The 27241-nt window shown below is 53.1% G+C and overlaps 2 protein-coding genes across 2 annotated transcripts in view; one reads left to right on the top strand and one right to left on the bottom strand.

Moving 5' to 3' along the window:
• LOC102061417 (uncharacterized) overlaps positions 1-27241 on the bottom strand; it is a 236416-nt gene that overhangs the window by 116875 nt on the left and 92300 nt on the right. The gene's annotated exons all lie outside the window — the stretch shown is intronic.
• Positions 170-15504, top strand: LOC141725857 (uncharacterized). The gene is made up of 3 exons (XM_074530008.1): positions 170-323; positions 13645-13710; positions 13864-15504. Exons 2-3 carry the CDS (start codon positions 13689-13691, stop codon positions 14784-14786), a joined length of 945 nt encoding a protein of 314 aa, XP_074386109.1. The 5' UTR covers positions 170-323; positions 13645-13688; the 3' UTR covers positions 14787-15504.

Here is a 27241-nt window from a genome sequence, read left to right on the forward strand (position 1 = left end):
CTCTATCCCCCTCGGGCCCGGGCCCGTTCTGGAGCTGTCCCTCAGCTCCAGCTCTGCCCTCACGCAGCCCTGAGAGCGCGGGGCGGGGCTGTGCCGTGTGCAGAGCCCGCCCCTGGCTGCGATTGGGCGGTGGTGCCGTCAGTCGTGGTTGTGGCGCGCTGATTGGTGGGAGCGGAGCGGAGCAGGGTCCCTGTGGCGGGCCTGAGAAGGCCGTGCATGGGCAGCGGCGCCATTGTCGTGTTTGCGGTCCCGTGGGCAGCGGCAGCGGCAGCGGCCTGAACGCGGTGAGGCGGCGGCGGAGCTCGGAGGCGGCCGCAGCGCAGGTGGGAAACGCGCTGGGTTGTGCGGGGGCTCGGGGCTGGCTGCGGGCTCGGGCGGGTTGGTTGTGCCGTGTCCGGCCTGTGTTGCCGCTGGCGTGAGGGCGCTGTGGGAGCGGCTGCCCGCGGTCTCCTTGCGGCCGCTGCCTCGGCAGGAGCCGCTGCCGGAGCAGCGCTGGCTCGGCCCGGTTCCTGTGGCTGGGACAGAGGGGCTGCCCCGTGCCCGGGGCTGTGCGGGGAAATTCCCGCGGCCGGAGGTTTGTGTGCCCAGAGGAGGCAGAGGAGTCCTGTAAAAGTGACTTTATTGCTGAGCAGAGGGAGAGGCCGTGGGGCATTTGCCGTGCGCTCTCTGCCATTGTTGTAGTTCGCAGCCTCCTTTTTATCCTCATTTTCCGGGCCTCATCTCCTTCTCCCTTTGGCCACTGGCTGAGGTGCTTGGAAGGTTCAGACTTCCCGATCCGCCAACTGCATGTCCTCGTTAATGTGCACCCCCACTTTCGTATAACAGTTGATTTTCATGGCTCTCTGTTAAGTCTTTGTTCTTCTCCTGAAGAACAAAATTCCTGAAGTTTAGGAATTTTAGTGGGACTTTCTGTGAGCAGCAGTCCCTGTTAAATAGCAACATTTGTTGAAACTGATGGTTTCTCCCTTATCTATGAGTCCCTGACCCAATCTCCAGGCAGATTCACTCAGTGAATGATTTTTCTTTTTAATTTTATTTTCTTTTCATTTTCATATATTTTTCTCTTTTTTCCTTACTGAGTCTTCCTTGGTTTTGGGAGTATTCTCAGTGCCCTCATTCCCTCTCCTTCTGTAGCCGTTTCTGGATCAGGAGGCCTGGCTGTCACCTGCATCCCCTCACTCAGCTGCTGAATGAGCTGCACTTTCAAGGTGTGGAGCACGGTAAAAAGATGAGAGTTGCTGTAGCACATCAGAAGAGTAACAGCATTCGTTTAACCCATGGTCTGCCAGGGAGCCACAAAACCGTGTCCCATTCCCATCCTTTCCACGTTTGGACCAATACATATGCTGCTTTTTTGTTTCCTTTGCTATCTGTTTCACCACTTTTCCTTTGTCATGTATTTGCCAACAGCAGTTTGAGTCATTTAATTTTCCACAAATTCCTCTTTTTTCTGCTAACAGATGATCTGATCCCATCCCATGGTTAGGTGTTGTGTTCCTCATTTCAGTGGATTGGTCGGCAGGAAGGTCAGGAGCTGGAGCTGTCTGGTTGGTTATTATTGCGAGGAGAGCTTGTAATCTAAGGATGCCGTTGAAATGAGAAATGGGTTCTGTGGCTCCTGATATGAATTGGTTCGGGTTTCCAGGGGCTGGTCCATGGTGTTGTAGGATTTGTTCTGCTGGCCGTTAATCTTTACCTCATTTTTCACTGCTCTCTCCAGCCAGGGCTGCATCAATTGACTGCTGTTCTCTAATTAAATCAGCAAATAGTTGTAATCACAACTGATTTCCCTGAATTTTTGGTAGCAAAAAATCCCCAGTCCTCTAATACAACCAATATAACACAGACAGTGCCAGCACATGTTGGAGTGGGCAGAGGAATGATTCCCCCCAATTATTTAAAGTGAAGTTTTCCCAACATTCTCCATGTGCTGTTTCCCTTTGCAGCTTCACCCGTTTGTGTTGCAGGGTCAGATATCCTCCCCCTGGGCTCTGCCTTGAGCTGTGCAAATTCGATCAGTGCCAGCAGGCAGAGCTTGGGGTGAGGGGCAGAGGGAATCAGCCCAATTCCTGCCCCAGGCAAGAGACCCAGGTGCATTGTCCACACTTTGCCCAGCAGTGTTCATTTGCATTTCTAAAGCTCCTCTGCAGGCTGCCTGGAATGAAGCTTCTCTTCCAGGGCAGCCATCTGGTGAGTCACATGTGCCCCCCAGAATCTGCTTTTTAAAAAAAAGTATTAACTATTTATGAGTTGAAAGTGTTACTTTTAAACTCTTTTAAACTCTTTTAAAACTCTTCCGTTTTGCAAAGTGCAGCATAAAGGCAGACATGGAAACACCCAGACCAAAACTTGATTCTCACACTTACTTCTGTCCCAAACCTACCTGACAACATTGAGTGGGAATATAATGAAAAATTTTTCTCATCTTGTAATTTTGTCAATGAAACTGCAGGGAAAACAAAAACTCTCCAAGAATCTCTTGAGTGTTTGAGAGTCAAGGCATTACTTGGTTCTGGCCTGGATGTGCAACAGAAATAATTTCTTTCACAAATAGCCCGGCTGTGCAGAGAAAATCATTCCATGCTGTGTAAGTTGTACTAGATTTTCCTATATTTTATGTAGTCTGAACCAATCTAAATCCACTGCTTTAATGTTCCTTGCTTCCAAGTTGTGTAAGTTTTTAGTATTTAGTTTCCGGTTGGACCCGGATTTCTTCCCCTCTGATGTGAATTCCATCTCCACACTCCTGGATTTCCTTCTCAGCCTTTTCCAGCCCAGGTGTCTCCAACTCTGCCCGGGCAGTGTCTGGGGTAGCTGTTGGTTGCTGTTTGCTGCTGGGTAGTGTTGATGTTTTGTTGCTGGTCGTTATCTCTGTGGGTGTCTTGTGTGCTGTTCCCAGTTTGTTGGGATGTTAACACTCATCTCCATTGAGAGATGTAACACCCCGTAAATAAAAACTTTGAAATTCCTTTCCCCAAGGCAAAGACAAACCAAGATAGAAGATTTAGATGAATCAAACTCGGTACATTTTGCAGCAGTGCAATGGCAGGCAGCCCAGAGTGTGGGTGTGAGTGAGCCCCAGAGTGGAATTGTGCCCTGGTGTTCCCCAGCAGCTGTGGCAGTGCAGGCCCAGGCAGCGCTGAAGCTGCAGCAGTGGCAGCAAGGCTTGGCCCCAGTGGCTGGAGATGGCAGAGGAGGGTGGCCAGGATTGCAGAGGATTCCAGGGGAGGATCTGTGGGCAGGCGCAGGGGCTTGGCCCGCTGTGGAGCCCTGGCTGCTGCTGCGTTGCCTTCAGGGCAGGCTCAGGGGCGGCCTCCCATCCTCCTGCTGCAGGCGGGAAGTGCAAATCTCCGGGGCTTCAGAGCCCTGGAGGCCAGGCTGAGGGGTCCCCCCGTGTTGAGCTGTGCTGGCGGCTGTTTCTGGCCTCAGGGACACTTGGCATGGGCCCCTTGGCCACCAGTGGTGCTGCTTTGCACTCCTTGGGCAGGAGCCGATGTCCTGGCTGGGTGTTGGCAGCAGCAAAGTGCCAGGGCAGGCTCTGTGCCAGCCCAGCTTCCTGTGTGAGGATATGCCTTGATATCTGCTCCAGTGGTTGCTGAAGCAGTGAGAATTGCTTTTGCCCCCCTGTTAGGTGCCATGGTGTCAGCAGAAGATGTTGAAGCCTTCCTGCTCAGGGCATTTCAGTGCCAGGCTCTCACAGGCACCCACAGCTGCGCGGGTTGAGCTGAGCATGGGGACACTGCTCTGTGTCTGATTCCCCTTCCTTCCCTCCCCTGGAACAGTGTTTTTAGACAACACTTGTCCTGGTTGCTTCAGAGAGACTCCATATCTAATTTTCCCTCTTTGCCTGGAGCTGCCCACACTTCTGGGTTCACCTCAGCATAGGCCTCGCCAGACATTTGACACAGAGGTAGAACAGAACTGGCCTCTGTATCAACTTTTATAATATTAATGTGTGTTCTGAGTTTAGTGATCAAATCCCTTCCCAGTAAATCATTATAGCAATCAGGAGCAACTAAAAATTCATGCATTTCAAATCCATCTCCCAGATGTACTAATAGTGGTTGAGTAAAACTGTACATGTTTCCCACTAATCCCATGAATATTCAAAGACATTTTTGGCATTTTTCCCCATTAGGTCTAAGATTCAAAGTTTATTGAGAGGCCCCAGTGTCCATCAGGAAATGCCTCCTCTCAATGCAGACCCACCCTGAATGTTCTCAAGGGCACCAGTGTGGAGGGTCCCTGGTGTGATGGGAGCTGTGCCAGCCCTGCCAATCCGTGTCCATCAAGGGGTGGACTTGCTGGTGCTGAGGGTGCTGCTGTCTGTGCTTGCAGTGTCCTTGTGCCCTGCAGCTGGAGCCCTGGTTCCTTGCCGGGGCTGTTTGGGTGGGCTCTCCCCTGCCGAGGAGGGCAATGCCTGTGCCAGGTGCTTGTGGCCGAGCCGTGCCCTGGGTGCTGGGGTCCCCTTGGGCCCTGGGGTTGATCCCTCAGGCGCTGTAGGAACTGTGCCCTGGCCTTTGCCTTCAGCTTGGCCTTTTGCTGCTCCCTTCTTGCATTCACCTGCTGTGCCTTTGTGCCCAAGTGCTGCAGGGCCTTCTTGTGCCCCTCCTGCAGCCCCCTCAGTGCCTGTGGGTGCATGACTTGCTTTACAAGAGAGGTGTCTGCTTGGGAAGGCAGAAATAGCCTCTCTTGGAATGGAGAATGCAAACCCCCTCCCTGTTAATTTTTGGACTAGTGAAATCAAGGGGCTGGTATGCAAAGATATGGGAATAGGAATACCAGTTCTTTACTAGTGTGTATAATAAAGCAAACAAACAGCAACAGCTGCGGCACTGACAGCAAACAGAGCCCGGAGCCAGTCCCGGCCTTTGGGCTGCGGCGCTTTCCCCTTGGGTGCAGTTCCGGGCACGGCCGGCAGGGGCGCTGGTGGCTCCCGCGGGGCGGGGCAGCGCATCCCTCCCATGGGAACCTCTCTGAACGGAAATAGAGCAATCCCTTCATCTAACTCTTTCACTTTTTTACCTTCTATAGCCTTTCTCCCGTATTTTGGGAATGAATTTGGAGAGGGCTGCCTTTAAACTGAGCTCCTAGTGTTTCGATTAGCTGCTTCCTGTAGAGAGAGAGAGTTTCCCTGAACAGCCGGAGCTGTGGTTACCAAGGGGACGTAACACAGAGCAGGACGGGGTCAGGGGAGGATATCCCGCCGAGGCTCGGTGGGAGTGTGGGCAGGGTCTGCTGCCGGAATCAGCAGAGGGGGATCTTCCCGTGGAGCCCGAGGCGGAGCGTGGGCAGTCCCCAGATGGCTGATGGCGGCTGATCCGGCAGCTCCCGGCAGAGCAAAGGCAGGTGGGAGAGCCCGGCAGCAGCGGCGGTGCCCAGCGCAGGTGGCACGGGCAGGGCAGGCGGGGATGGGATGGCTGGGACCCCCCCTGGGTGCGGTGGGCGCGGTGAGCTCGGAGCAGGCGGCAGGACAGAGCAACCCCCATCTTGCCCAGCATGGGCGGCAGAGCGGCCGCGGGCCAGGCAGTGGGAGCAGGGCACACAAATTGAGCGACAGCGCCGGGGCAGGTGGAGCTGCCCTGGGCAGTGAGGCCGCACCTGGGATGGAAAGCGGGGCAGGCGGAGCTGAGGCGGGCAGCGAGCCGGGACCCGGGAGAGGCGCCTGGGCCGCGAACAGAGGGGGCAAGAGCTGCAGAGGATCCCACTCTCTTTGTGATTTTTCCTCTTGTTCCTCTCCCTTTAATTTCCCCTTTTTCTTTTCTTGTTTTTTCTCGGGGCATTCTGATACTTCAAAAATTTTTATTCTCCTAAAGTCTCCTGTCTAACATATGGCATAGTCTCTTTCTTCTAGATTAAATGTTTTTTTTTTTACAAATATACACAGAACCTAACAAATCCAAACTTCTGCTTGGATACTTTGAAATGGCCGACCAGCTAAGACACATCCTCCTAATGTTGTTTTTCTCATCACCTTTTTTATTTATCCTTTGGCAAATTACGGATACATCCTTAATCCAAAAATGCCAGTGCACCCATAGTTCCTTAAAAAATGATCACACAGAGCTTGAGTACCCCAGTGGGTTTTCTGATGCCTGTCTTCTAATGTTTTCCTAGAAGTACATTTTATTAGGTAATTGTCTTCCATCTAGAAGTTTCCATTTCCCTGATTTATCTTGTTCACTTCCTGTCTTGTTTAATTCTTTTTCTCAGGTTCCCTAAACTTTGGAATTTCCAGTTTTTCCTCGTTTTGACTTAATATTAACATAACTCTTTCAGCTCCATTTTCTGCTGCATCCTTACCTTTGTGATCTGCCAAATACTTTTCCTCCTCTTTCTGGCGTCTTTCCCTTTTGGAGTTCCCTAATATGTACTATAGCTATCTCTTTTAGGTAATTGTAATGCCTCTAAAACCTCTAAAGTAAGTTCCTCATGTACTAGTCCTTTTCTTCTTGAATTAGTAATCTTTTTCCTTTCCAAATTTTTTAAAGGTATATACTACTCTAAAGGCATACCTTGAATCAGTATATATAGTTCCTTTATTTTGTGTTAAATATTCTAGTGCTCTTTTTAAAGTATATAATTCACAAGTTTGAGCTTACTAGTTTAAGGTTAATTTCCCTTTTTCCATAGTTTGCGTGTTTTTCCCATCGACTACTACATACCCTGTATTTTCTCCTTTTGCAAGGAGGTGTATCTCTGTTAGCTAACATAACTCCCAAAGGACTCGTTTTTTTCTTTTTTTTTCCCTGTATCCAACTTACTGGTTTTCTGTCTCATTTTTCAAGATCTTATCTATTCATCTTCTGCCTCTGTTTTTCACATTCACTAACAACCTAAATACCGCTTTTCTTTCAACTACACACACAAAAATAAAAAACTTTTTTCTCACACTTTCAGTACAATACACCTCCCTCCAAGGACATATGGTAAGGCCTAAAATGTTCATACCACATTACCTATACTTTCATTCATCTACATTCACTCTTAGTTGTCATTCACTTCCACACATTCTTTCTCGCCCTCAGGACACAGAGTGGATCCCTGTTGACAGAGAATCGCGGGTCCCCGTGGCCCCCCCTGGCCTTGGGGTGGCCTCTGGGTCTCAGTATCTCCGGGCCTCCTGTGGGAGGGCCCTGACTCTGCTGCCTCCGGTGCCGTTCCCCTGTGGGGCTGATTTGTGTGTCACTCACACTCTTTAGCCACGGCCCCCTCACAGGCCCTGGGGACAATGGCCCGTTTGCAGGTCACCTGTACCTTATGCCACAGCCCCCACACGCCAGGAGAACAATGGCTTATTTGTGGGTCACACACTCCTCTTTCCACAGCCCCCCTTCCCAACCACCCGGGAAGCTGAGGCTGATTTTGTGTGTGACTCACTCTCACACACAACAAGACAACATAAGGTGAATGATCAAATCGAGAGCCAAACTTATAGGAAAATTCAGCAAAAATTTATTAATTTTCCTGCAAGACAGAAGTTCGGTCATCCACACTACCACAGCCAAGGGTCAGCGTCGAGCCCGGGTTCGGTGCTGGGTGAACACGGATCTGACCTGCGAATGTCAGAGTCTCCCCGTGTTCACAAATGCTGCCTGACGCAGCGAGTTCTTTTACAGTTTATTCTGCTTGAGGCAGAGATGACCGAATGTTCTTTGTGTCTCTTCCCATGCATAACCTTGGCTTTACCTGTGCAGAGGTGGACAAAGACTCAGTCCCGGTGTCTGATGTTGTCAGTAGACTCCGGGGAAGTCAGCATTCACATGCATCAGGGTGGGGCTGTGGATCATTGTGGTGGCTGTAATGTCGAGGCGTTAATCACTCTTGGCTGGACCTGGTGACCCGGGGAAGCCAGCGATTATCGCCCTGGAAGCTTCTGTTCTTTCATTAAAAACCCCGATGTTTATCTCAACAAGGTCCAGGAACTAGATGTATATGAATAAGACACTGCTCCTGGCCAGGATGGTCAAGAGACATAATGTGGATTTTACAATATTTTATACATTAGTAGCATGAATTATCTCTACCATATACTACACTTTCACATCACCTATTACAAGTTTTGGTGTTTCTGGCCAGTCCTGGTGCTTTTGGATATCCCTCAGCCCAGCTGTGCTGCCCAACCCCAGATGCTCTTGAGCATATCCTCAATCCGGCAGAATTTTGCTCAGCCGTGGATGCTCTTGGAATGTTAATTCCTCAACCCAGCAGGTTTTAATTCTGGATGCTCTTGGGCTCTCTTATCCCTCAAACCAACAGAATTTTTAGGAGCCGCTTTTGTCCCGTTTCCTAGTGGCTTGGGCTCGGAAACTCCTCTGCTCCCTTGCTCCGAGGGGTCCAGCCCCTCTCTGAGACCCAGTCCCAGTTACCCCGGGGGATTCTCTCACTTCTCTTCTCACTCGCTGTGTCTCTTTACTGGCTGCTTCCCTCGAGGAAAGTTGGAAACGCAGCGTGGGAGACTCCAGCACTCACTTGGCAGGTCTGGGACAACCAGCCCTCGTCTCATTCACAGCCCAGAGCAGAGAATGAGGGGAGAAGGGAGCCCGGGAGCCCAAACAGCCCCGGCATCCCAAAATGGGGAGAGCGAAGCGGGGGGAGCTTTTGGCATTGCTGGGACTGCCAGCAGCCTGGGCAGGGCGGGCACCGAGGAGAAGGGGGACCCCCAATCCAAGCGTAACCCCAAGCACCTGGAACAGGGGGAACCTCCACACACCAGAGGGGAGGGAACAGGGACGGGGAACTCCTGGGAGGCTTTTTCAGGGCTGAATCTTGGTGTTTGGGAGGTTTTTGTGGAGCCCTGATGGCCAGTGACTATTGAAGATGGAGGGGGAGACCCAACTTTCATTGTTCAGCATCGACTCCACTTTATTCATCAATCAGGCACTTTTTATAACAGTGTTAATTCACTTCATGCATATTGCAAAATCTGAGCTCCTGATAGGCTGTAGAGAAATCTTCAGCTCCTCCTTTTGTTTACAATACCTGAAGTTAGTTTACTGAAACCAAGATCAGTGTTCCCACCATGATATGAAAGGTTCTCAAAACCTTCATATATGTTCCCAGACTGGCTGTCTGTTCCCAGTAGCAGCCAAGGACAGAACGGTCTGAGAATCTTGTTGTTTATATAAAAGGTGGCTGAGAACCTTAATTATTTACAGAATCAAGCCTGGGAAAGGCTGCTTTACAGCAGGCTTCTATCTTTCCCTCAGCTGAGTACCTTCATGGCCTCTTTCTTTAAGCCATGCTTGAACCAGGCTCTCCACATTTCCCCCGTTTCTTTCTTTTTGGGAAAGGAGGTTAGTTGCCAAGTTTTCTCTATCATCGTACCAACCATATTTTGAATACAACCAAAAATACAAAGCAAAATAAGCAAAAGCATTCAAAAGCACACTCAGTATCTCTATAAGGTCCCTCAGCCATGGTCCGAGCAATGGCTTTTACTCCAAAGGGTTAAAAGGCTGTCAGCTGTCCTCCCTCGTGTGCACCTGGGGAGGAGGCGAACGGCGAGTCTGAAAACGATCTCTTCTGTTCTTGAGATTTTCACATCCACCCTTTTCTTGGGTTTCTCAGAAAAGTTCAAAATCAGTGTTACAGACTGTAATCCTTTAGTCATTTGGCTCAAATGGCCTCAGCTGGGTTATTTCTCAGTCCTTGGTTGATTTGGAGTAGTGAAAAATTAGCATGCATTTAAAACACTTAAAATATTTAAACTTAACAGACTTATTTTAAGATCAACAAAACTTATATGTAAAATCAATTAACTCCAATAAAACTTAAACAAGAATCAGAAAAGTTCTATGGGCTAACTGTATCACACTCTTTGTAACACAAAAATAGGCAATTCTAACAATTATTACATTATAAGCAATATTCTCAGCTAGCAAGGTTTCTCTCTTACAAGGGATCTAAGCTAGGGAAACAAACTAAAAAGGCTATCACTAATTATAAGATATGCTATACAACAGATACAAAAAAGAATTCTATGGGCTACAAGGCTCAAACAAAACTTAAGTTTGCTAATATAATTCATAAAAATAAGCTAAAAGAAGTTTGTTTTCTATTCTCAAACAGCAGATATATTTTAAACAGAAACAACTCTACTCACAAATGCTTCTGATTGTCTCTTTTAACTAGAGTTTCTCTAATATTCACAACAATATTTTGCACACAGGTCATAAAATAAATGCCTATCCTAAAAGCATAAATCTATCTAACATCACTTAAACTAAATAGCACCTAGACCTAAAATACCCCAACTTTTAAATATTTTAACTTAACAGAATTCAAACTCATTCACCTAAACTCAATAATATTCAGACTTAAAATACTTAAAACCTTTTAACTTAACAAAACTTAACTGGTTTTAAATTCTATATAACTTAATATAATTTTAATCTTAACAGAAAAATTTTGGTCAACAAAATTTTGTTTACCTGCAATCATGATAGAAAGCAAGTGATATCCCAAAATGAATACCAAATGCTGTATGTTTTGTTAATCACATGCTTTTAAAATCCATGCTTTTATTAACTAAAATTTGAAATTATTAATTATTTCAAATTTTTTATTTAATATTTTTATTATTTCATTTTATTATTATCATTCATTTATTTTATTATTTATCATTATTTCATTTTATTAATAATCATTATTTCATATTTTATTATTATGATTAATTTTATTATTTATTTAATATTTTATTATTTTATTTATATTATTAATATGCCTTCTAGAGTGGCTTTGGAGTAGGAAACACCACTTTAAAAAACAAACATTTCCTTTGGAGTCAGAGAAAGGAAGCAATTCTTATTTAAAAACAATTATATAGCAATTTTATAAAATGCCTCTTTGAGGAAATACATCAACAGATGTTTTCCTTGTGTAAAATAGACATTTTTTAGCTCAAATCTTTGAAACACATATACTACTTAAAGTTTGTGTTTATGCATTACCTTCTATATCAGTAATTCAATAAAACTTTTAATCTATACCAAAACTATTTTTCTTTATTCAAAATGTGTACCACTCCTAATTTAGCTTTCAGGGAACAGCAAAGCCACATTGCCTACCACTGGAGTAAGACACTGTTTAAAATCTTTAAAAGCAGCATTTAGGATCAAACTAAAGCTTGATAGAAAAATCTGTCTGCACTTTGAAATGCAAAACCTCTTGAAACTATTATTATTGGAGAGTGGATACTTGAAGTGTTCTGAAACTCAAAAAAGGGTACCTAAAAGTTAAGAGAAGGAAGCTGAAGCAGCCCAAGCCACTGCAAGCCTCTACTTTAGGCTCAGGATCACCCGCAGCCAAGCACAGACACGGCAAGAACAGAAACTGCACAGACAGGAGAGAGAGAGCGAGCCTAGGAGCTTTAGCCCAGTGCACTCCAGCCCTGGGCCTTTCACAGCTAAGGCTCTGTTTGTAGCAGCAAGGAAAGGTAAAAGGTGTGACTATCTTACTACTAATTTGCAGTCTACCTCTTCTGTGTGTAAGAGGAGTTTTCACATACCTGAGCAGGAGAGGGAAAAACCCAAAGCTTATGAGAATAAGTATGAAATACATATGAACTAAGGTAGCAGATTTAAGTAGCTTAAAAAAGATACAGATACATTCAAGAAGACCAACAGATATTTGTCCATTTTAGAGCAGAGCTACCAAGAGCTTATTTGCTCCAGCGGCGCGTATGTCGGAGGGGGGCCGAGCCCCCCCCGCGCTGGGCTCGACGCGGCGCGGCTCCCCCCGCTCTCGGCCTCCACGGCTGCTCGGCGCGGCTTCTTCCGCGCTGGGTGCGGCGCGGCCCCCGCTGCTCTCGGCTTCTGCGGCGGCTCCTGCCGCGGCTCCTGCGACGCGTGGCTTGGCTTCCGCCCTCCCGTGGCTGCTGGGCGCGGCTTCCCCCGCGCTGCTCGGCTTCCCCCGCGCTGCTCGGCTCCCGCCAGGGCCAGGCCCGGCATGGCCGCGGCGCTGCTGGTGCTGGTGCTGGGCTGCTGGTGGCTGTCTGGCGCCGGCTGCGGGGCGCAGCTTCCCCCGCGCTGCGTGCGGTGCGGCACGGCTCCCGCCGCTCTCAGCTCCCGCGGCTCGGCTCGGTTCCCGCTGCGCGGCGCGGCTTCTCCCTGCCGCTGCCTCTGTTATTGCCGCTACAGCTCAGCACTACAGGCGGTCGCTCGGCTCCCCCGCGGCAGCGGCTCTCCCCCCATGGCTTGTTTAGCGTCTTGACAGGTCTACCACTCTCCCATGATAAATCACCGAATTCACGCCATCCTGTTAACTCGTAAACCGCATGGAGGATAAGGAAAATCCCCCCAGCACAGCCGTCAGTCCAAAGTCCTGTTAAATCCTTTTGCAAATTCATCCCCTTAATCTGTGGTTTTTATAAATATGCTGCTTGCCTTTTTCCTACCCAATTTCCAGCGCTGGTTGCAGCCTCTTCAAGGTCGCGGCAGCACGTCTCAGTCGACCTCGTCTTTACGATCACTCGAGGCACACGACGCGTATCAGCTTCTTTTTTATCCCTTTATCGCGTTTTCCTGCTGTCCCACTGCATAGGACCTGACCCGTATACTCCAGCTTCTCGTGGTGTCGCAATATCACGTCAAGGAGGTCGCCATATATTGAAGAGGGAGGGGGAAGACTCAACTTTCATTGTTCAGCATCGACTCCACTTTATTCATCAATCAGGCACTTTTTATAACAGTGTTAATTCACTTCATGCATATTGCAAAATCTGAGCTCCTGATAGGCTGTAGAGAAAACTTCAGCTCCTCCTTTTGTTTACAATACCTGAAGTTAGTTTACTGAAATCAAGATCAGTGTTCCCACCATGATATGAAAGGTTCTCAAAACCTTCATATCTGTTCCCAGAGTGGCTGTCTGTTCCCAGTAGCAGCCAAGGACAGAACGGTCTGAGAATCTTGTTGTTTATATAAAAGGTGGCTGAGAACCTTAATTATTTACAGAATCAAGCCTGGGAAAGGCTGCTTTACAGCAGGCTTCTATCTTTCCCTCAGCTGAGTACCTTCATGGCCTCTTTCTTTAAGCCATGCTTGAACCAGGCTCTCCACAAGTGACTTGCAGAGATGGACTTGGGCAGGGGGACCTTCAAACTCAGTGGGTTTTGGGGACGATGAAACAGGAAAGCCTTCTAAATAGGATTGTCTGGCAAAAGATTTTGTGAAAATAAAAACTATAAGGAAGATTGAAATGAAAGCAAGATCTGAGATACCTTAGTTAGTGAACAACTGGAAAACAATGGTGTGGCCCAACTGAAGGTAATCCCCTTTTGATGAAACAATTCCCATACAGGCTGTATGTAAATGCTATAGGATTTGTATCTTGTACTAGATTGGTTAGTGAGAAATAGAATATTTAACACAGAAGAAGATCTGTTGTATTGTAACGGGACCCTTACTCTCTTACGCTCTTCTCCTCTTACTCTCTTACCCTCTCAGCCTCTCTACCCCTCTCTTCTCTCGGGCCTGCTCCGAGCTGTGCCTGGCAGCTCCAGGCAGGGCCCTGCACCCAGGCCCTTTGCAATAAACCGCAAGTTCCACGCCCTGGCTGCAGAGCTCTCTCGTCTCCGTCCGTCCCGACCGTCCTACCCCCTGATGCTCCTACAAACGCTCTCATCCCTTGTTTTCCCCAATCCAGGATTTCCCATTGCCAAGGCCTAGGAAGCTGTGAGGAAGAGGAAGATGCCCCGGGACACTGAGGCAGGTGAGGAGGAAGTCAGTGCCCCTTTCCCCTCTGTGCTGCTCCATCTCCCAGCCCAGCAGGGCCCCGGCTGCAGCTCAGCCCTGGGGGGATCTCCTTGCCCTTGCCTGTGGCACGGAGGCAAATCCCATCCTGTCCTTGTCCTTCCTTCCCCAGAGCAGGAGCTGAGCTTGGAGAGCAGGGAGGACAAATGCCCGCGGCAGAACCTGGTGGAAGAGGCCGTTTTGAGCGGCTCCACGGCGCAGGAAGCCAACGGGGAGGAAAAGCCCCAGAGATGCCGCACGAGGAGGGGCTGCAAACGCAGCCGGCGGGGATCTGAGGGGGAAAGAGCCAGCCTGGGCCGGGAAGGCGGCCGGAGACGGAGCCAGAGCTCGGAGCTGGTGCTCCATGAGCAGCTCCATGATGGGGAGAAACCCCACACGTGCGTTGAGTGTGGGAAGAGCTTCAGGTGGAACTCCCTCCTGATCCAGCACCAGAGGATCCACACTGGGGAACGGCCCTACGAGTGTGGGGAGTGTGGGAAGAGCTTCAGCCGGAGCTCCCACCTGATCCAGCACCAGAGTATCCACACTGGGGAGAAGCCCTACGAGTGTGGGGAGTGTGGGATGTGCTTCAGCCGGAGCGCCTACCTGATCGTGCACCAGAGGACCCACACTGGGGAGAGGCCCTACGAGTGTTCCAAGTGTGGGAAGAGGTTTAAGACCAGCGCCCATCTCCTCCAGCACTATCAAAGTCACAGAGAGGAGAGGCCCTTCCAATGCCCCGACTGCGGGAAGGGATTCAAGTACAACTCCACCCTCATCAGGCACCGGCGCATCCACACTGGGGAGAGGCTCTATGAGTGTGATAAATGCAGGAAGAGGTTTCAGAACAGCTCCAGTGTCCTCCGGCACTATCGGATTCACACAGAGGAGAGGCCCTTCCGCTGCCCCGACTGCGGGAAGGGATTCAACCGCAACTCCACCCTTGTCACCCACCGGCGCATCCACACTGGGGAGAGGCCCTACGAGTGTCCCCAGTGTGGGAAGAGCTTCTCCAGCAGCTCTGACTTGACCCGACACCAACGGAGGTGCCACTAAGGGAAGCCCTGCGAGTGCCCCAAGTGCGGGCAGAGCTTCGTGCGCTGCTCCAGCTCCATCACCCACTGGAGGAGGCACTTTGGGCACAGCCCTGGTCACTCACATTCCCTGAGATCCATGTTGAGAACACACCTGGCTGCTTCTCCTGTTTGTTTGGCCTTAATTTCCCTCTACTTCACCTTCATCCTTTAAAAACACCCAAAACGCGGTTAAATTAAGGAAATTGATTGAATATATCTGAAGTTCCATAATTTCTCAGTTGTTTTAGAGGGAATTTAGGATTTGGGGATGTTTTCTGTGTGGAGTGCTGCTGTTGCTAAGAGGCAGGTATTTGATCTCACCCTTGTTGTGTTGATAAGAACTCCTCCCCTGACCCAAACCCCAACTCCACCCTTGGGATACCCTGTAAAAACTCCACGGGCCTTCTTGTGCCCTCTCTTTGGGGGATAAGAAATGGATTCCCAAAGGATCAGCCCTATTCCTACCGGATTCCAAAGGATCAGCCTCATTTTTCACTGAATTCCTCTAGGATCAGGCTTTTCCCACTGGATTTGCAGAGGATCAGCTCTTTTTGACTGGATTCCCAAGGCATCAGCCCTTTTCCCACTGGATTCCCCGAGGATCAAACTTTTTCACTGGATTCCCGGAGGATTCTGACTCTGTAACTGTTGTTTTTTTGTTTGTACTACTGTATTTGTATTTTTAGTTTTTCCTAATAAAGAACTGTTATTTCTACTCCCATATCTTTTCCTGAAAGCCCCTTAATTTCAAATAATTATTATTATTATTATTATTATTATTATTATTATTATTATTATTATTGTTATTGTTAGTAGTAGTAGTAGTAATCAAAGGATGGGCCATATAAAAGTTCATTAAATATGTAAATGAGGTTATGGTTATGCATGAGGGTCTATGAATATGTAACAGGCTGATGTAATTAAGACCAGATTAATTAAGGGGTGTCCCTGAAAATATCTGGGGCGTCTTGGTGGCCATAACAACCTTTGCTCCTTGGTCCTTGTCTCACATGACATCAGCCTGTTGCATATTCATAGACTTTTTGCATATCCATAAACTCATTTACATATCCTAGGAACAAAATTTGCTTCATCCTGTTTGGGGTCTCACCCCCATCCTAGCTCAATTTAGGATGTCCCATCCCTCTCCCAGCTCAGTTTTGGGACTCCATACCTATCCCAGCCTTATTTGGCGGTCCCATTCCCCTCCCACCTCAATTTGGGGGCCTCATCCCCTTCCCAGCTCAATTTTGGGGTCTCGACCCTCTTTTCCCCGCTCTCCCTCCCCTTTCCCATCATTCCCCCAATCCCCTCCACCGTGTTTGGTTTTGGGGGCTTCAGGCCCCTCCTGCTCTGTTTTGGGCTCCCGACCCCGTTTTGGATTAATTTGCCGTCCCCAGCCCATCCCCAGGGTCACCTTCTCCCCCTCCCCAAATTCCGCTGCCGGCAACTGATGAGTCATCAGCGAGACGCGCTCTGATTGGCTGGAAATTACCCCGCCTGGTCTCTGAGTATTTACCGCAGTGAGAGGCCTTGGTCTGTGGCTGGCAAGTGATGAGTCAGAGTCGGGCCGGGCGCTGATTGGCTGAAAATCGCTGAGCGGGGCCAGTGCTCTGAGTTTGTGCCCAGCAAGTGGATCGTTGTCAGTGTCGCGCGTTCCGATTGGTCGGGATCTGTTTTGGGGTGGGGACGGGAGGAACTGGGGTTACTTGGGGTTTATTTGGGTTTATTTAGGGTTTGTTTGGGGTTTATTTGGGGTTATTGATGGACAATTTGGCGTTTATCTTGGTTTTTACTTGGTTTATTTCTGTTTATTTGGGGTTATTTGGAATTATTTGAGTTTATTTGGAAGTATTAGTGTTTGTTTGGGCTTGAGTTTATGTGGATTTATTTGGAATTATTTGGGGTTCTTGGGGTTAATTTTGGTGTATATTCGGGTTTTTTTCGCTGTGCTTGATATCATTTGGGCTTTTTTGGCTTTTACTTGGGGGAGGTTTTTTTCATTTTTTGAGGTTATTTGGATTTGTTTGGGGTTATTTTAGGGTTTTTTTGAAGTGTTTTGGGGCCACGTGGGGTCAAAAACTCCGCGAATGTTTCTCCTGCAAAAATCGGGAATTTTTCCTTAAAAATCTGAGAGTTTTCCCCCAAAAAAACCGGGAACGTTCCCTTAAAAAAACCGGACTTTTCCCAACCAATAGCAGCACGCCCTGCTCCAAACCATCCAATCACCGCGGGTCTCCCCTCAGGAACACCAGCCTCTCTGTGAACCTATCCAACCAATCACTGCATGCCTCCCCTCAGACACGCCCGCCTCTCACCCCGAACAAGCCAATCACAGCGTTCCTCTTCTCAGCTACTGTTGCCTCACTCGACCTGAACTGACCAATCACCGGGCGTCTTCCCTCGGCAAAGCCCGCCTTCCCCGCCCTCTCCTGTCAATCAGCATACCCTCTACAAAACCAACCAATCACCGGGCGTCTCCCCACAGCAACTCCCGCCCTCCCAGCGCTGCTCCAACGAATCAGAGCCGAGTCCAAAGCAGCGCCCCCTCACCCCGGGGCCGGACATGGAGCGGGCGCCCCCTCTCCCCCCCCGCCCCCCCAGGACCCCTTCAGGGACCCCCGGGAGCCGCCCGGGCTCGGGCGGGTCCTGCGGGAGGCGCTGGAGAGAGCGGGGGAGGCGCTGGGAGAGGACGGGGAGCTCCGGGAGCTGCTGAGGAGGCGCAGGGACAGGTGAGGGGTCCTGGAGGGGTCGTGAGGGGAATTTGGGGAGGGGTCTTGAGGAGGTTTGGGGGTGATTTGGGGAGGGTCTGGGGCGAACTTGAGGGGGTTTTAGAGGGGGGTGCTGGGGGGGCTTTGGGGGGAATTTGGGGAGGGGTCCTCTGGGGGTGTCATGATCCATCCTCACAGATGGGTTTCGTGATGGTTCATGGATTTGATGTCAGGGTGCAAAAAGAACCGACACGGTACAAGGGGGTTTGCAATGATAATCGAAACAAATGCACCTTTATTGAATGAGCACAGCAAAATGCGATAGAGGGATTAAGGGAGAGAAAAAGATGGGGGAAGAGAGAGACAAAAGGGAGAGAGAGAGAAAGAGAGAGGGGATAGAGCTACCAGACGTAGAGACGAAGTCCTTTGGTCCAGTCCAGTCGAGGATCCGCTGTTACGTCGGGGAGGTCTCAGAGGCCCAGTTCATCTGGACCCCAAATATACTCTTTTTCATTGGGGCAAGGGGGATGGATTTTGCAGCCAAAACAAAGGTCATTTATTGTATCTTCAGGGGGGTGGGAAATAAGGATACACACAGTCCAAGTTTGGCAGCAGGCGAGAGTCATTGTTTTCATTGTCCACTGCCTACACCTGCAACATCCATCTTGCTTTGGGCAGCTTTCCTTCCTCGCCCTGTGCACCTCCCCCGAGTTGGGGCTTTCAGTCCCAGTCTCTGGAAGAAGGTGAGAGGGGCCTTCTCACATAGGGATTTCATGTCTCAGTCCCCTGATGAAGAGGTTTCTTACATCTCTACTTGTCTGTCACGGTGGTTATGAATGGTCTTCTCTTGGAGGAGGGGACCACCCTAAAGCTCAAACCAGCCAGGCTGAGAGGTAGGGAGGATTCCAGAGCTATTGTGCAAAAGGGCAGGATGCCCTATGAGCTCAGTGTAGCATATAACAAACAACATCTGTGAAAACAGCAACTTAGCAACACTTTCAGGCCTCAGGCACATGACTTTCCGGCCAACGGATCAGCAAACGGGGGTTTTAATTTTTTGGTGGATTCTCTCCATGACAATCGTAAGGCAGATGAGGGATATTTCAGACAGACTCTCACAACACAGAACACACTTGTTCTCCCAGCTCCAGAAGACTTGATACAGCAACAAAAACATTCCTGCAGGAACCACCAAAGGCCGAGGGGCGTTTGGCCACTTTCCTTTCCACACCGCACGCTCGGGCAAATTGCGCAGACCAAGCAGCCTTTTCCCTCTTCCCCGTTGGCCTGAAGACACTGTGCACCAAGAGAAAGCTCCTGGACACCCGGCTATCCAGCACAGCAATTTAATGTTCCTCTAGCGGGTGAAGGGAAAGGAAGTGCTGGTAGAGGAGAGGTGTTCCCCGCAGGCTCAGGCGGCCCCAGCAGACGCAGCCTCCCGGATCAGTTCTCCACAGCGCCGCGGCAGGACACTCAGCCACGGGCACACAGGAAAGGCCGCGACTGCCAGAGGCGGCGGAGTTGGTCTCGCATCCTCTGGAGCCGGGAGGAGGGAACGCTCTGTACAGCTAAAAGGATGTGCAGAGCTTGAAGCGCCAGGCATGAGATGGCAGGGCTGCTGTCATCCGTCATGTCCTAAAGGGCTGCAGAGGGAGAAACAGAGGCACAGTCAGAGACTGGATCTGCCGGGAGCTGGGCAGAGCCTCCAGCCTCGTCCGTGCCACGCAGCTCCTGGCACGGCCTGGAGGAAGCAGAAGCCAAGAAGGACGAGCTGGCAGCTGCTGGCCAGGAATGTCCCGCAGGCCCCTGCAAGGTGTCTGCGCTGTGGCCCCGCTGCCCTTGGGGCGCGCACGGAGCGGAGCCGTCGGCGGGCGGGCCAGGGAACGCAGCTGCCAGCGGCAGCCCCCGCCGAGAGCCCGCGGGCCTCACTCACCGCTGCAGATGACGCGGAACTGCGGCTGCTGCCCTGTCAGGTAGCGCCCGGCCATCCCTGGGGAGCACAGAGCGTGTCCTGCCTTCAGAGGCACAGCTGCCGCCCACGGGCGCTGCCAGCCCTGAGGCCACACGCCCTGCTGGCCCGGCAGGCTCAGCCCGGGCCCCTGGCGCACGCTGCCGCCCCAGGGCACGGCTGCCAGAGGGCGGCAGCAGCAATGCCCAGGCCAGCGGGGGCTGCCCATGCCCGCGCCCGGATCCTGCTGCCGGCACAGCAGGCGGGGCCGGGGCCGAGCTGCGGCAATGGGGCGGGCCGGGGAGGGAGCCGGGCTTGGCGCTCACCCATGAACCTGACGGCCTCCTCTCGCAGGGGCTCCTGTGCGCTCCGCAGGTAGGGCAGGGCCAGGCGCAGGTGCTCGGCCGCTCGGCTCCTGTCCTCTGCCAGCTGCAGAGAGCGGCAGGGCACGGAGGGAAAGGGCTGATGCGGACCCTGTCCCTGGGCCGGGCGCTCCCTACGGCCGGCGCTGCTCCCCCTGCCCACAGAGCCCCGAGGCCCGGCCAGCAGCCGCAGGCGCCGGGCTCGGCACGGGGCACAGGGCCCGGCGAGCCGCGGTGCCGCCCCGCAGCAGAGCCCGGCTGGCTCGGGGCTCCGTCGGCAGCGGCCTTGGGGCCAGAGGAGCCTGGAGCAGAGCCCGCACGGCCCAGGGAAGGGAGCGACGTGTGGGGCGCAGGCCGGTGCCCCTGCGTGCGGCACTGGGCCGGGGCCACAGCTGCCAGCCCCACAGACTGGGCGCCATGGGCAGGCGGCTGCTCCGGGGTTTGGGCTGGGCATTCCAGGCTGTCCTTACCAAGCACTCAGCAAATCTCCACATTTGATCGGTCTGCAGCAGCTGCTTGAGATCCTTCCTCTTCAGGAACCTCACTGCAGAAAGCAGCGTTTCCCGAGAGGCCTGCAGAGCAGCAGAGAGCCAGAGATGGCACCGCAGCCCAGGGCACAGGAGCCGCATCTCTGTGCCAGGGCCGGGAGGAGGCTGGAGCCCGTCAGGTGCCAGGGGGTGGGGAGACAGCTGAGCCCCCTTCCATGGGGACACCCAGGAGGCCTCACCTGTGCCACACACCGGTTCTCATCGTGGCAGTGGAAGAAGAGTGGGAGCAGGCTCTGGCTCACAGGCTTCTTCAGGGGCTTTTCTCCCTTTGCCACTACCAAGGCAATCACGTCTTGGAAGAGGCGAATGGAGAGCAGCTGCACAAGGCTGTTGTCCTGTTGGAAAGGAAGCCAAAGCCCTCCACGTCCGCTGCTCCAGGCCCCCCGGTGCCCAGGCCCAAGGCAGCACCCAAGTGCCCGTGGCTGGGGGCACAGAGCCTCACATTGTCAAAGAGGTGCCAGAGCACCTTAGCCAGCTGCAGGGCGATGGGGCTGGCTATTGCCAGGTCTTTCTGCAGCATCAGGAGGATGAGCACAATGAGGGTCTTCTCCACGATGTCTTCATCCCTATCCCACAGTAGCTTCACAAGGCTTTCGCTCAGGCTGTACATGCTTGGATCCTGTGTGCAAAACAAGGCTGAGCAACCCCACGGTGCTGCTGCTGCTGCTGCAGGGCGCAGAGGCCGAAGGCCTGTCCTGAAGCACTCAGGCAGCTGAACAGCGAGCCTGGAGAGATGGGAGCAGTTGCCACAGCTGCCAAAGCCCAGCTGAGCCCAAGGGGCTGCTTGCCCCAGCCCCACACTGCCAGCACAGCTTCAGCTGCTGCCGCCTTCTCACCATCGAGGTCAGCACCACGAGGCCTCGGAGTGCCACGCGACGCATCTGCCTGGACTGGCTCTGCAGGTGACTTGTCAGGATCTCCAGGACTTGTTCAGCGCATTCGCTCAAGTCCAGGCAATCCAGGAGTTGCAAGGCACAGAGCAGGCACAGAGGTGCCCAGCTGGCAGGAGCTCAGAAGTGCACAGGGCCGAGCCAAGGCAGCAGCACAGGGCACAGGCAGTGTCCCAGGCAGCTGCGGCTACGAGAGGGCAGAGGGGTGGGAGACAGCTGAGCCAGGCAGCGCTGGCCATGGGGCTCACCTCCACCAGGAAGGCCAGGGCGGGCAGTTCCCAGTCTGAAACGCCTTGGCTGAGCAGCTCAAAGAGGCCGGATGCCATGCTGCAGCACAAGATGATGGAGACACGGCGCATCTCCCTGGCAGGGAGAAAAAGGCACCATTGCTCCTGGGCTGGGCGGGCAAAGCTCTCCCAGGGCTGACTGGCAGAGCTCTGGTCTGCTCCCGAGCTCCCCGGGGGCGCTTTGGGAGGCGGCTGTTCCCGGGCACCCTCCTCTGCCGGCCTTTTCCAGTCTGCTCATCCCTCCCTTGGTGACAAGGCCCTGCCGCCCATGAGCACGGGGACTGTGTGGGGCGTTGCGGGCACAAAGGAGAGGGGCGGTGGGGAGAACGAGGTCTCACCTGGCCAGCAGACCCACTGCACAGTGGTGGGTGTCGGCACGGAGCAGCGTGTCCCAGGCACGCTTGCGTTCCATGGACAGCACCACGTGCTCATAGCGCATTTGGCAGAGCAGGGCCTTCAGGGTCTGCAGCGCAAAGCTGTGGGCACAGCAAAGGCCAGGTCACGCTGGGAGCCCCGGCTCCTGCCCTGGGGCATGGGAGGGACGGGGAGACTGGGAGGACTGGCACGGAGCACCTGTTGGGGTTGGCGGAGAGGCCGTGTTGCTCCTGGCATCCCTGCCAGAAGGTCTCAATCTCTTCTGGCATATCCTGCGTGCTGATGTAAGCTTGGAAGAGCAGATGCAGAAAGAGACTGGGGAAATACTCCAGCACGACAGGCGAGTGCCAGGCCAGATTGAAGATTTTCCACAGTGCCACGGTTCCCTGCAAGAAATAAAACAGCCAGAGACAAGGCTCAGTGCCAACACATCCACGTGGCAGGGCCTGAGTGTGCGAGGGAGAGGTCGAGGGAGACACGGGGGGAGCAGGCGGCCTGGTGCCCCTGAGCCCTGCCCCTAAGGCAGGATTCAGCCCAGTGCCTGAGGCAGGGAGATGCAGCTGGGGGGAGGACAGAGAGCTGGCTGCTGGAGAGGCGGCCTGGGGGCTGGCAAAGGCCGGCACCAGAAACTCACAGCCAGGGCAAAGACTCCTGCGTCGCCCCCATCAGAGGTGTACATGCTGTGCACGGGCCAGGCGCTGAGCACATGGAAGAGCAGCTGCAGCGCCGGCTCCACAGTCCTGCTCGAGGACATGATGGTTCCCCACATGGTGGCGGCAGCTCTGTGGGGTCAGAGCTCTGTGTCAGGGCGGGCTCGGCCACAGCGCCGTGGCCTGGGCAGCTGCAGGGCCCCGCGCTGGCCCTCAGCCCTGCCTCTGCCCACTGCCCCTGGCCGGCAGCGGCCAGCCAGCCCACGTGGGTACAGGCCCCGAGGGGCAGGGAGGGAGCGTGGCACCAGGCTCAGGAGCTGACATGGCAGCACTGGAAAACAGAGGAGCCAGAGGATCCTGGAACTGCCCGCCTGTCTGGCAGCCAGCAGGGACAGGCTCTACAGGGTGACGGGCCGGTCAAGCCTGAGCCCTCAAGGCACGTGGGGCTGCCCTACCTGTCACACGATGGGGCCCAGCGCAAGAGGGTGATCAGCACGTCACAGGGGTGTTCCTGGGTCAGCTCCAGAAGGGCCTTGTCCAGCCTGTGCCCAGCAGCCTCATTGGCCGTGAGCCACTGGTGGATGAACCTCACCATGGCGGGCACCTGCAGAGGGCACGGGGAGACTCACAGAGCTGCCAGAGCAGCAACTTCCCCTGAGAAGTGCTTCCCTTCCAACCGCATTAGGCCGGGCCTCAACGGCCGAGGGAGCCCGGCAGAGCCGGCTGGAGGTGCCACACCACTGCTGGGGCCATCAAGCCCTCGCCCCAGGCTGCTTACTTGCGTTGGATTGGAGACACCCTTCTCCACAAGCAAATCCAGCATGGCAGCACCGGTCTCGGCATCGAGAAACGAAGGTTGGCCAAGACGCCCGTGCCCACACCGGCGGTCTCTTCCTGCCAAGGGCACGGGATGAATTCACAGAGGGTCTGCAGGAGAAAGGCAGCAAGGGAGGGAGAATCCATGGAGCGCTCCAAGCCTGGTGCTTGGCTGAGCAGTGCCAGCAGGCCCAGCCCAGGTGGGGATGGCCGCAGATACCTGCGCCGTTCTGCCCAAGCGGCCACGGGCGGCTTCCTGTTCTTGTGTCCGGTCCTTGGCTGCATCTGGCAAAGAGCGAGCACAGCCAGAGCTGAGTGGCTGCGGGAGAGGCCAGAGAACACAGCCCAGCCCTGAGCTCCCCAGGCAGGGAGAGCCTCGGGATGCCCCGGGGGATGGAGCGTGGCTGCCAGGTGCTCCAGCCCAGCTTCTGTCCTATCCATGGATATGTCCACAGGGATGGGATGGGATGGGATGGGATGGGATGGGATGGGATGGGATGGGATGGGATGGGATGGGATGGGATGGGATGGGATGGGATGGGATGGGATGGGATGGGATGGGGCCAAGCTGGCTGCAGGCACCAGCCCTGCGGCCCAGCTCTGACACTCACCCTCCTGCAGCAGCTGGAACTGCTCCAGTTCTTCAGGCTGCTGTCCTGAGGTAGCTCCAGCCTCTTCCTCCTCCAGCCAGGCCAGTTTGGGCACGCTGGGGGGTCTCTGCTCCATGTCACTCTTTGCAGTTAGGAGTGCTTGCTGAAGCAGAGAGGCCTCGGAAGGGCTGAAGATGAGCAAGTGCTGCAGTTGTGCCCTGAAGGCACCTGCACCAGAGGAGCCTCGGGAAGGCCACAGGACAGGAAGTCCTGCAGTCTGTCCTCAAGGGCAGCAGCAAGAGAGAAGTCTCAAAAAGGAAATAGGACTGCAAGTCCCGCAGTCTGTCCTCGAGGGCACCGGCCGCAGCGATGGCAGACGCTTGGGAAATGCTCCACGTCCCCGAGTCCCGCAGCCTGGCCTCGAGGTCACCTGCACAGGGAACGCCTCGGAAAAGCTCTGGGTCAGCAAGGAACGAGCTGGCTCTGTGGGGGCTCCTCACAGCACTGCTCTGTCCCGTCCTGTCCCGTCGCGTGCACCGAGCACTGTGGCGTGGCCGTGGCGCCGCCAGCACCTACGTCACGCCGTGTCACAAAGGGTCACCCTTGCACACTCTGTCCCTTTCCATCCCATGGTGACCACGGTGCACTGTGTCACACAGAGCCCCAGGACACACCTCCACATGCCCCGGGGACACCCCCACCCCACCCAAACTGCCCCAGCTTGCAGGCAAGGCCTTGCCCCAGGTGTTGAAGACACAGCCCAGCAGGAACTTTAGTAAGGGCCCAAACAAGAAGCAGCTGCTGCTCTGCTCTGCCTGCTCAGGGCAGCAGAATGAGCCCCCACGGCTGCCAGCGCAGCAGAGCAGGAAGGGCACCGGGGCCTTCCACAGGCCCTGCCACGGCCTCTTTGGGACCAGTCCCGGTGCTGGGTGGCTGGCACACTTGCAGGGGCATGACACAGACACGGGACGTGTGGCCCAGAGCTCCAATGCTGCTCTGTCCCCTGGGCAGCGCTGGCAGCAGCAGCTGTGGAAGAGTCCCTGCCATGCCCAAGGCCTGCCAATGCTGGTGCCTCTCTCCTGCCACAGAGACCTGTGGCCCCGGGGGACATCTCTGCCAGAGGACAGCCAAAGCCAGCGTGCCTTGGTGTCTATGTGATCTTTTCTGCAAGTGGCTGTTGGCAGGAGCACCTGGAGCAATTGGTGGCCACACTTGGTATCCATCAGAAGGCAGAAGCTGTTGTCCCTTCCTGGAATGATTTTTGCTTGGAAGTGATTATCTGCAGCACAAAACTACCATCCACTATTGACTTTCACAGGACAATGACATTCTTACAGAGATACTGTCAAGTTGCCTTGTGTGCTTCTGGCTGTTTTTCTTGCTCTCTGGATGAAAACCTCAGCCCAGCGTCTGATGGCCAATGCTGCGGGTGCTGCCCGTCTGGCTGTGGCCAGCAGCTCGTGCTGAAACACAAGCGGGTGCCTTCTAGGCAAGGGGATGGACTGGCATTAGCAGTCATTTTCCCTGGTGTCACGGTTTGATGCTGGCACAATGCCAGTGCCCCCATGAAAATACATTCTTCCTGGTGTCTACTGTGAGATGTGACCAGGAATAGAGTGAAGCAGGCTCCAGCTTCAGAATACAAAGAAAAAAAAACTTTATTAATCTACAATATATAAAAGAAGCACACAGAAAGAATGAAAACCTTCCAAACATTCCTCCTCCCGCCAACCAAATTCCCAATACATCACAGTAAGGCAAAACCTTGGACTCGCAATTCAGTTGCCACCCCTCAGGTCACCAACTGTCAGTCCATCACCACCCCTCAGATAATCAACTCTCAGTTCAACAAGGAGAGAGGAGTCCCTCTTGTGCCACAGGCTCCCCCAGGAAACACAGTTGAAACCTCTTGTGTTTCCATGTCACACGTGGCACCGCCTGGAGATCATTTCCCATGGTGACATCTTCCTTCCATGCCCAGTGCTGTCACCACTGCACACGGACCAGAGCTGCTTCTGGGGTTCCCCTTTTAAGGATGCTTTGCCCAGTTCCAAAAATGAGCACAGTCTCTCACTTTTGGGACACCTGTCCCTCCCAAATTCACCCCATGGGGCCGAGGGGTCTCAAGAACAAAGATCTTCTTCCTCACTGAAGGCAGAGGGCACCACCACCCTCCTCATCCATCTCTGTTCATGCCACTCCTTCACATCACATCACTGCGCTCTCTTGGCTCCGAGTCATTGCCTCCCCCTAAATGCAGTCTTTGTGTCACAGGAAAAATGGTTCTGTCCATGGCTGCACAAGAAAAGTCCAGCCAAAGGCCACTCCATCATCTCCTCCCGCCTAGGATTCTTCTCAACTTCTCTTGTGGCCCATCTCCTCTTATCTCATCTCTATCTCTCTTCCCATTCAACTCCAGGAGGATCAGCATTTGTAAGGTTTCCATCATCCAAGAAAAGAGGGGCTGCGGGAGAGGCCAGAGAACACAGCCCAGAAAAGGGTTAAAGTCTCGGGCTCTGCCTGCCCAGAACTCCCACGCTGGCCCTGCCGGGCACCTTCTCTCTGCACCCCTTCTCCTTCTCAGCTGTGCTGCCAGCACAAGATGGCAAATTTCAAGGTGGCACAGGCACAGACACCGGCTGTCCAAGTTTAGAGCAAATTTGGGGAAGAATCTCCCCAAAGGAGCTCCGGTGGGAAAAGCAGATCCAATCGGCCCCTCCCCCCAACTGGTCCGGGAGGAAAGAAAAATACCTCCTTGGAGAAAGGTGGAAAAAAACCCCCTGTTTATTAAACAATAAGACCAAAACAGTATCAAAACAATGAGACCCCTTGCCACTCTAAAAGAGATGACAAACTGAGAAAAACCCCGGGTTCAAGCAGCAGCTCACTCAGTCTCTGATCAGTCTCTCAGTGCTGGAATTGTCGCAGGCCAGGGCTGGCCCGGTGGGCCACAGCTGCAGCTGCCGGTGCTCTCCTGGGTGTTCAGTCCAGAGCAGTTCCAAGAGGTCCAAAGAAAAGGGAAAAAACAGTCCAGGGAACTTCTTTGCCTCAGCTAGCTAACACTAACTAAAAAGCAAAAGAAGAGCTCTCTGTCCCGCTGTCTGTCCGCAGACAACACAGTCAGGAGCAGGAATGTGGAGGAGTGCAGTGTCTGAGAAACAAAACTGCGCGCTTCTTCTCTCTCCCTCTTCACTCTCTGTAACACTCTTAAAGGTACAAAACTTATTATTATTCAACATAAACAGAATGAGACGATTG

The sequence above is a fragment of the Zonotrichia albicollis genome, chromosome 31 (genome assembly GCF_047830755.1).
Source record: "Zonotrichia albicollis isolate bZonAlb1 chromosome 31, bZonAlb1.hap1, whole genome shotgun sequence".
Taxonomy (NCBI): Eukaryota; Metazoa; Chordata; class Aves; order Passeriformes; family Passerellidae; genus Zonotrichia; species Zonotrichia albicollis.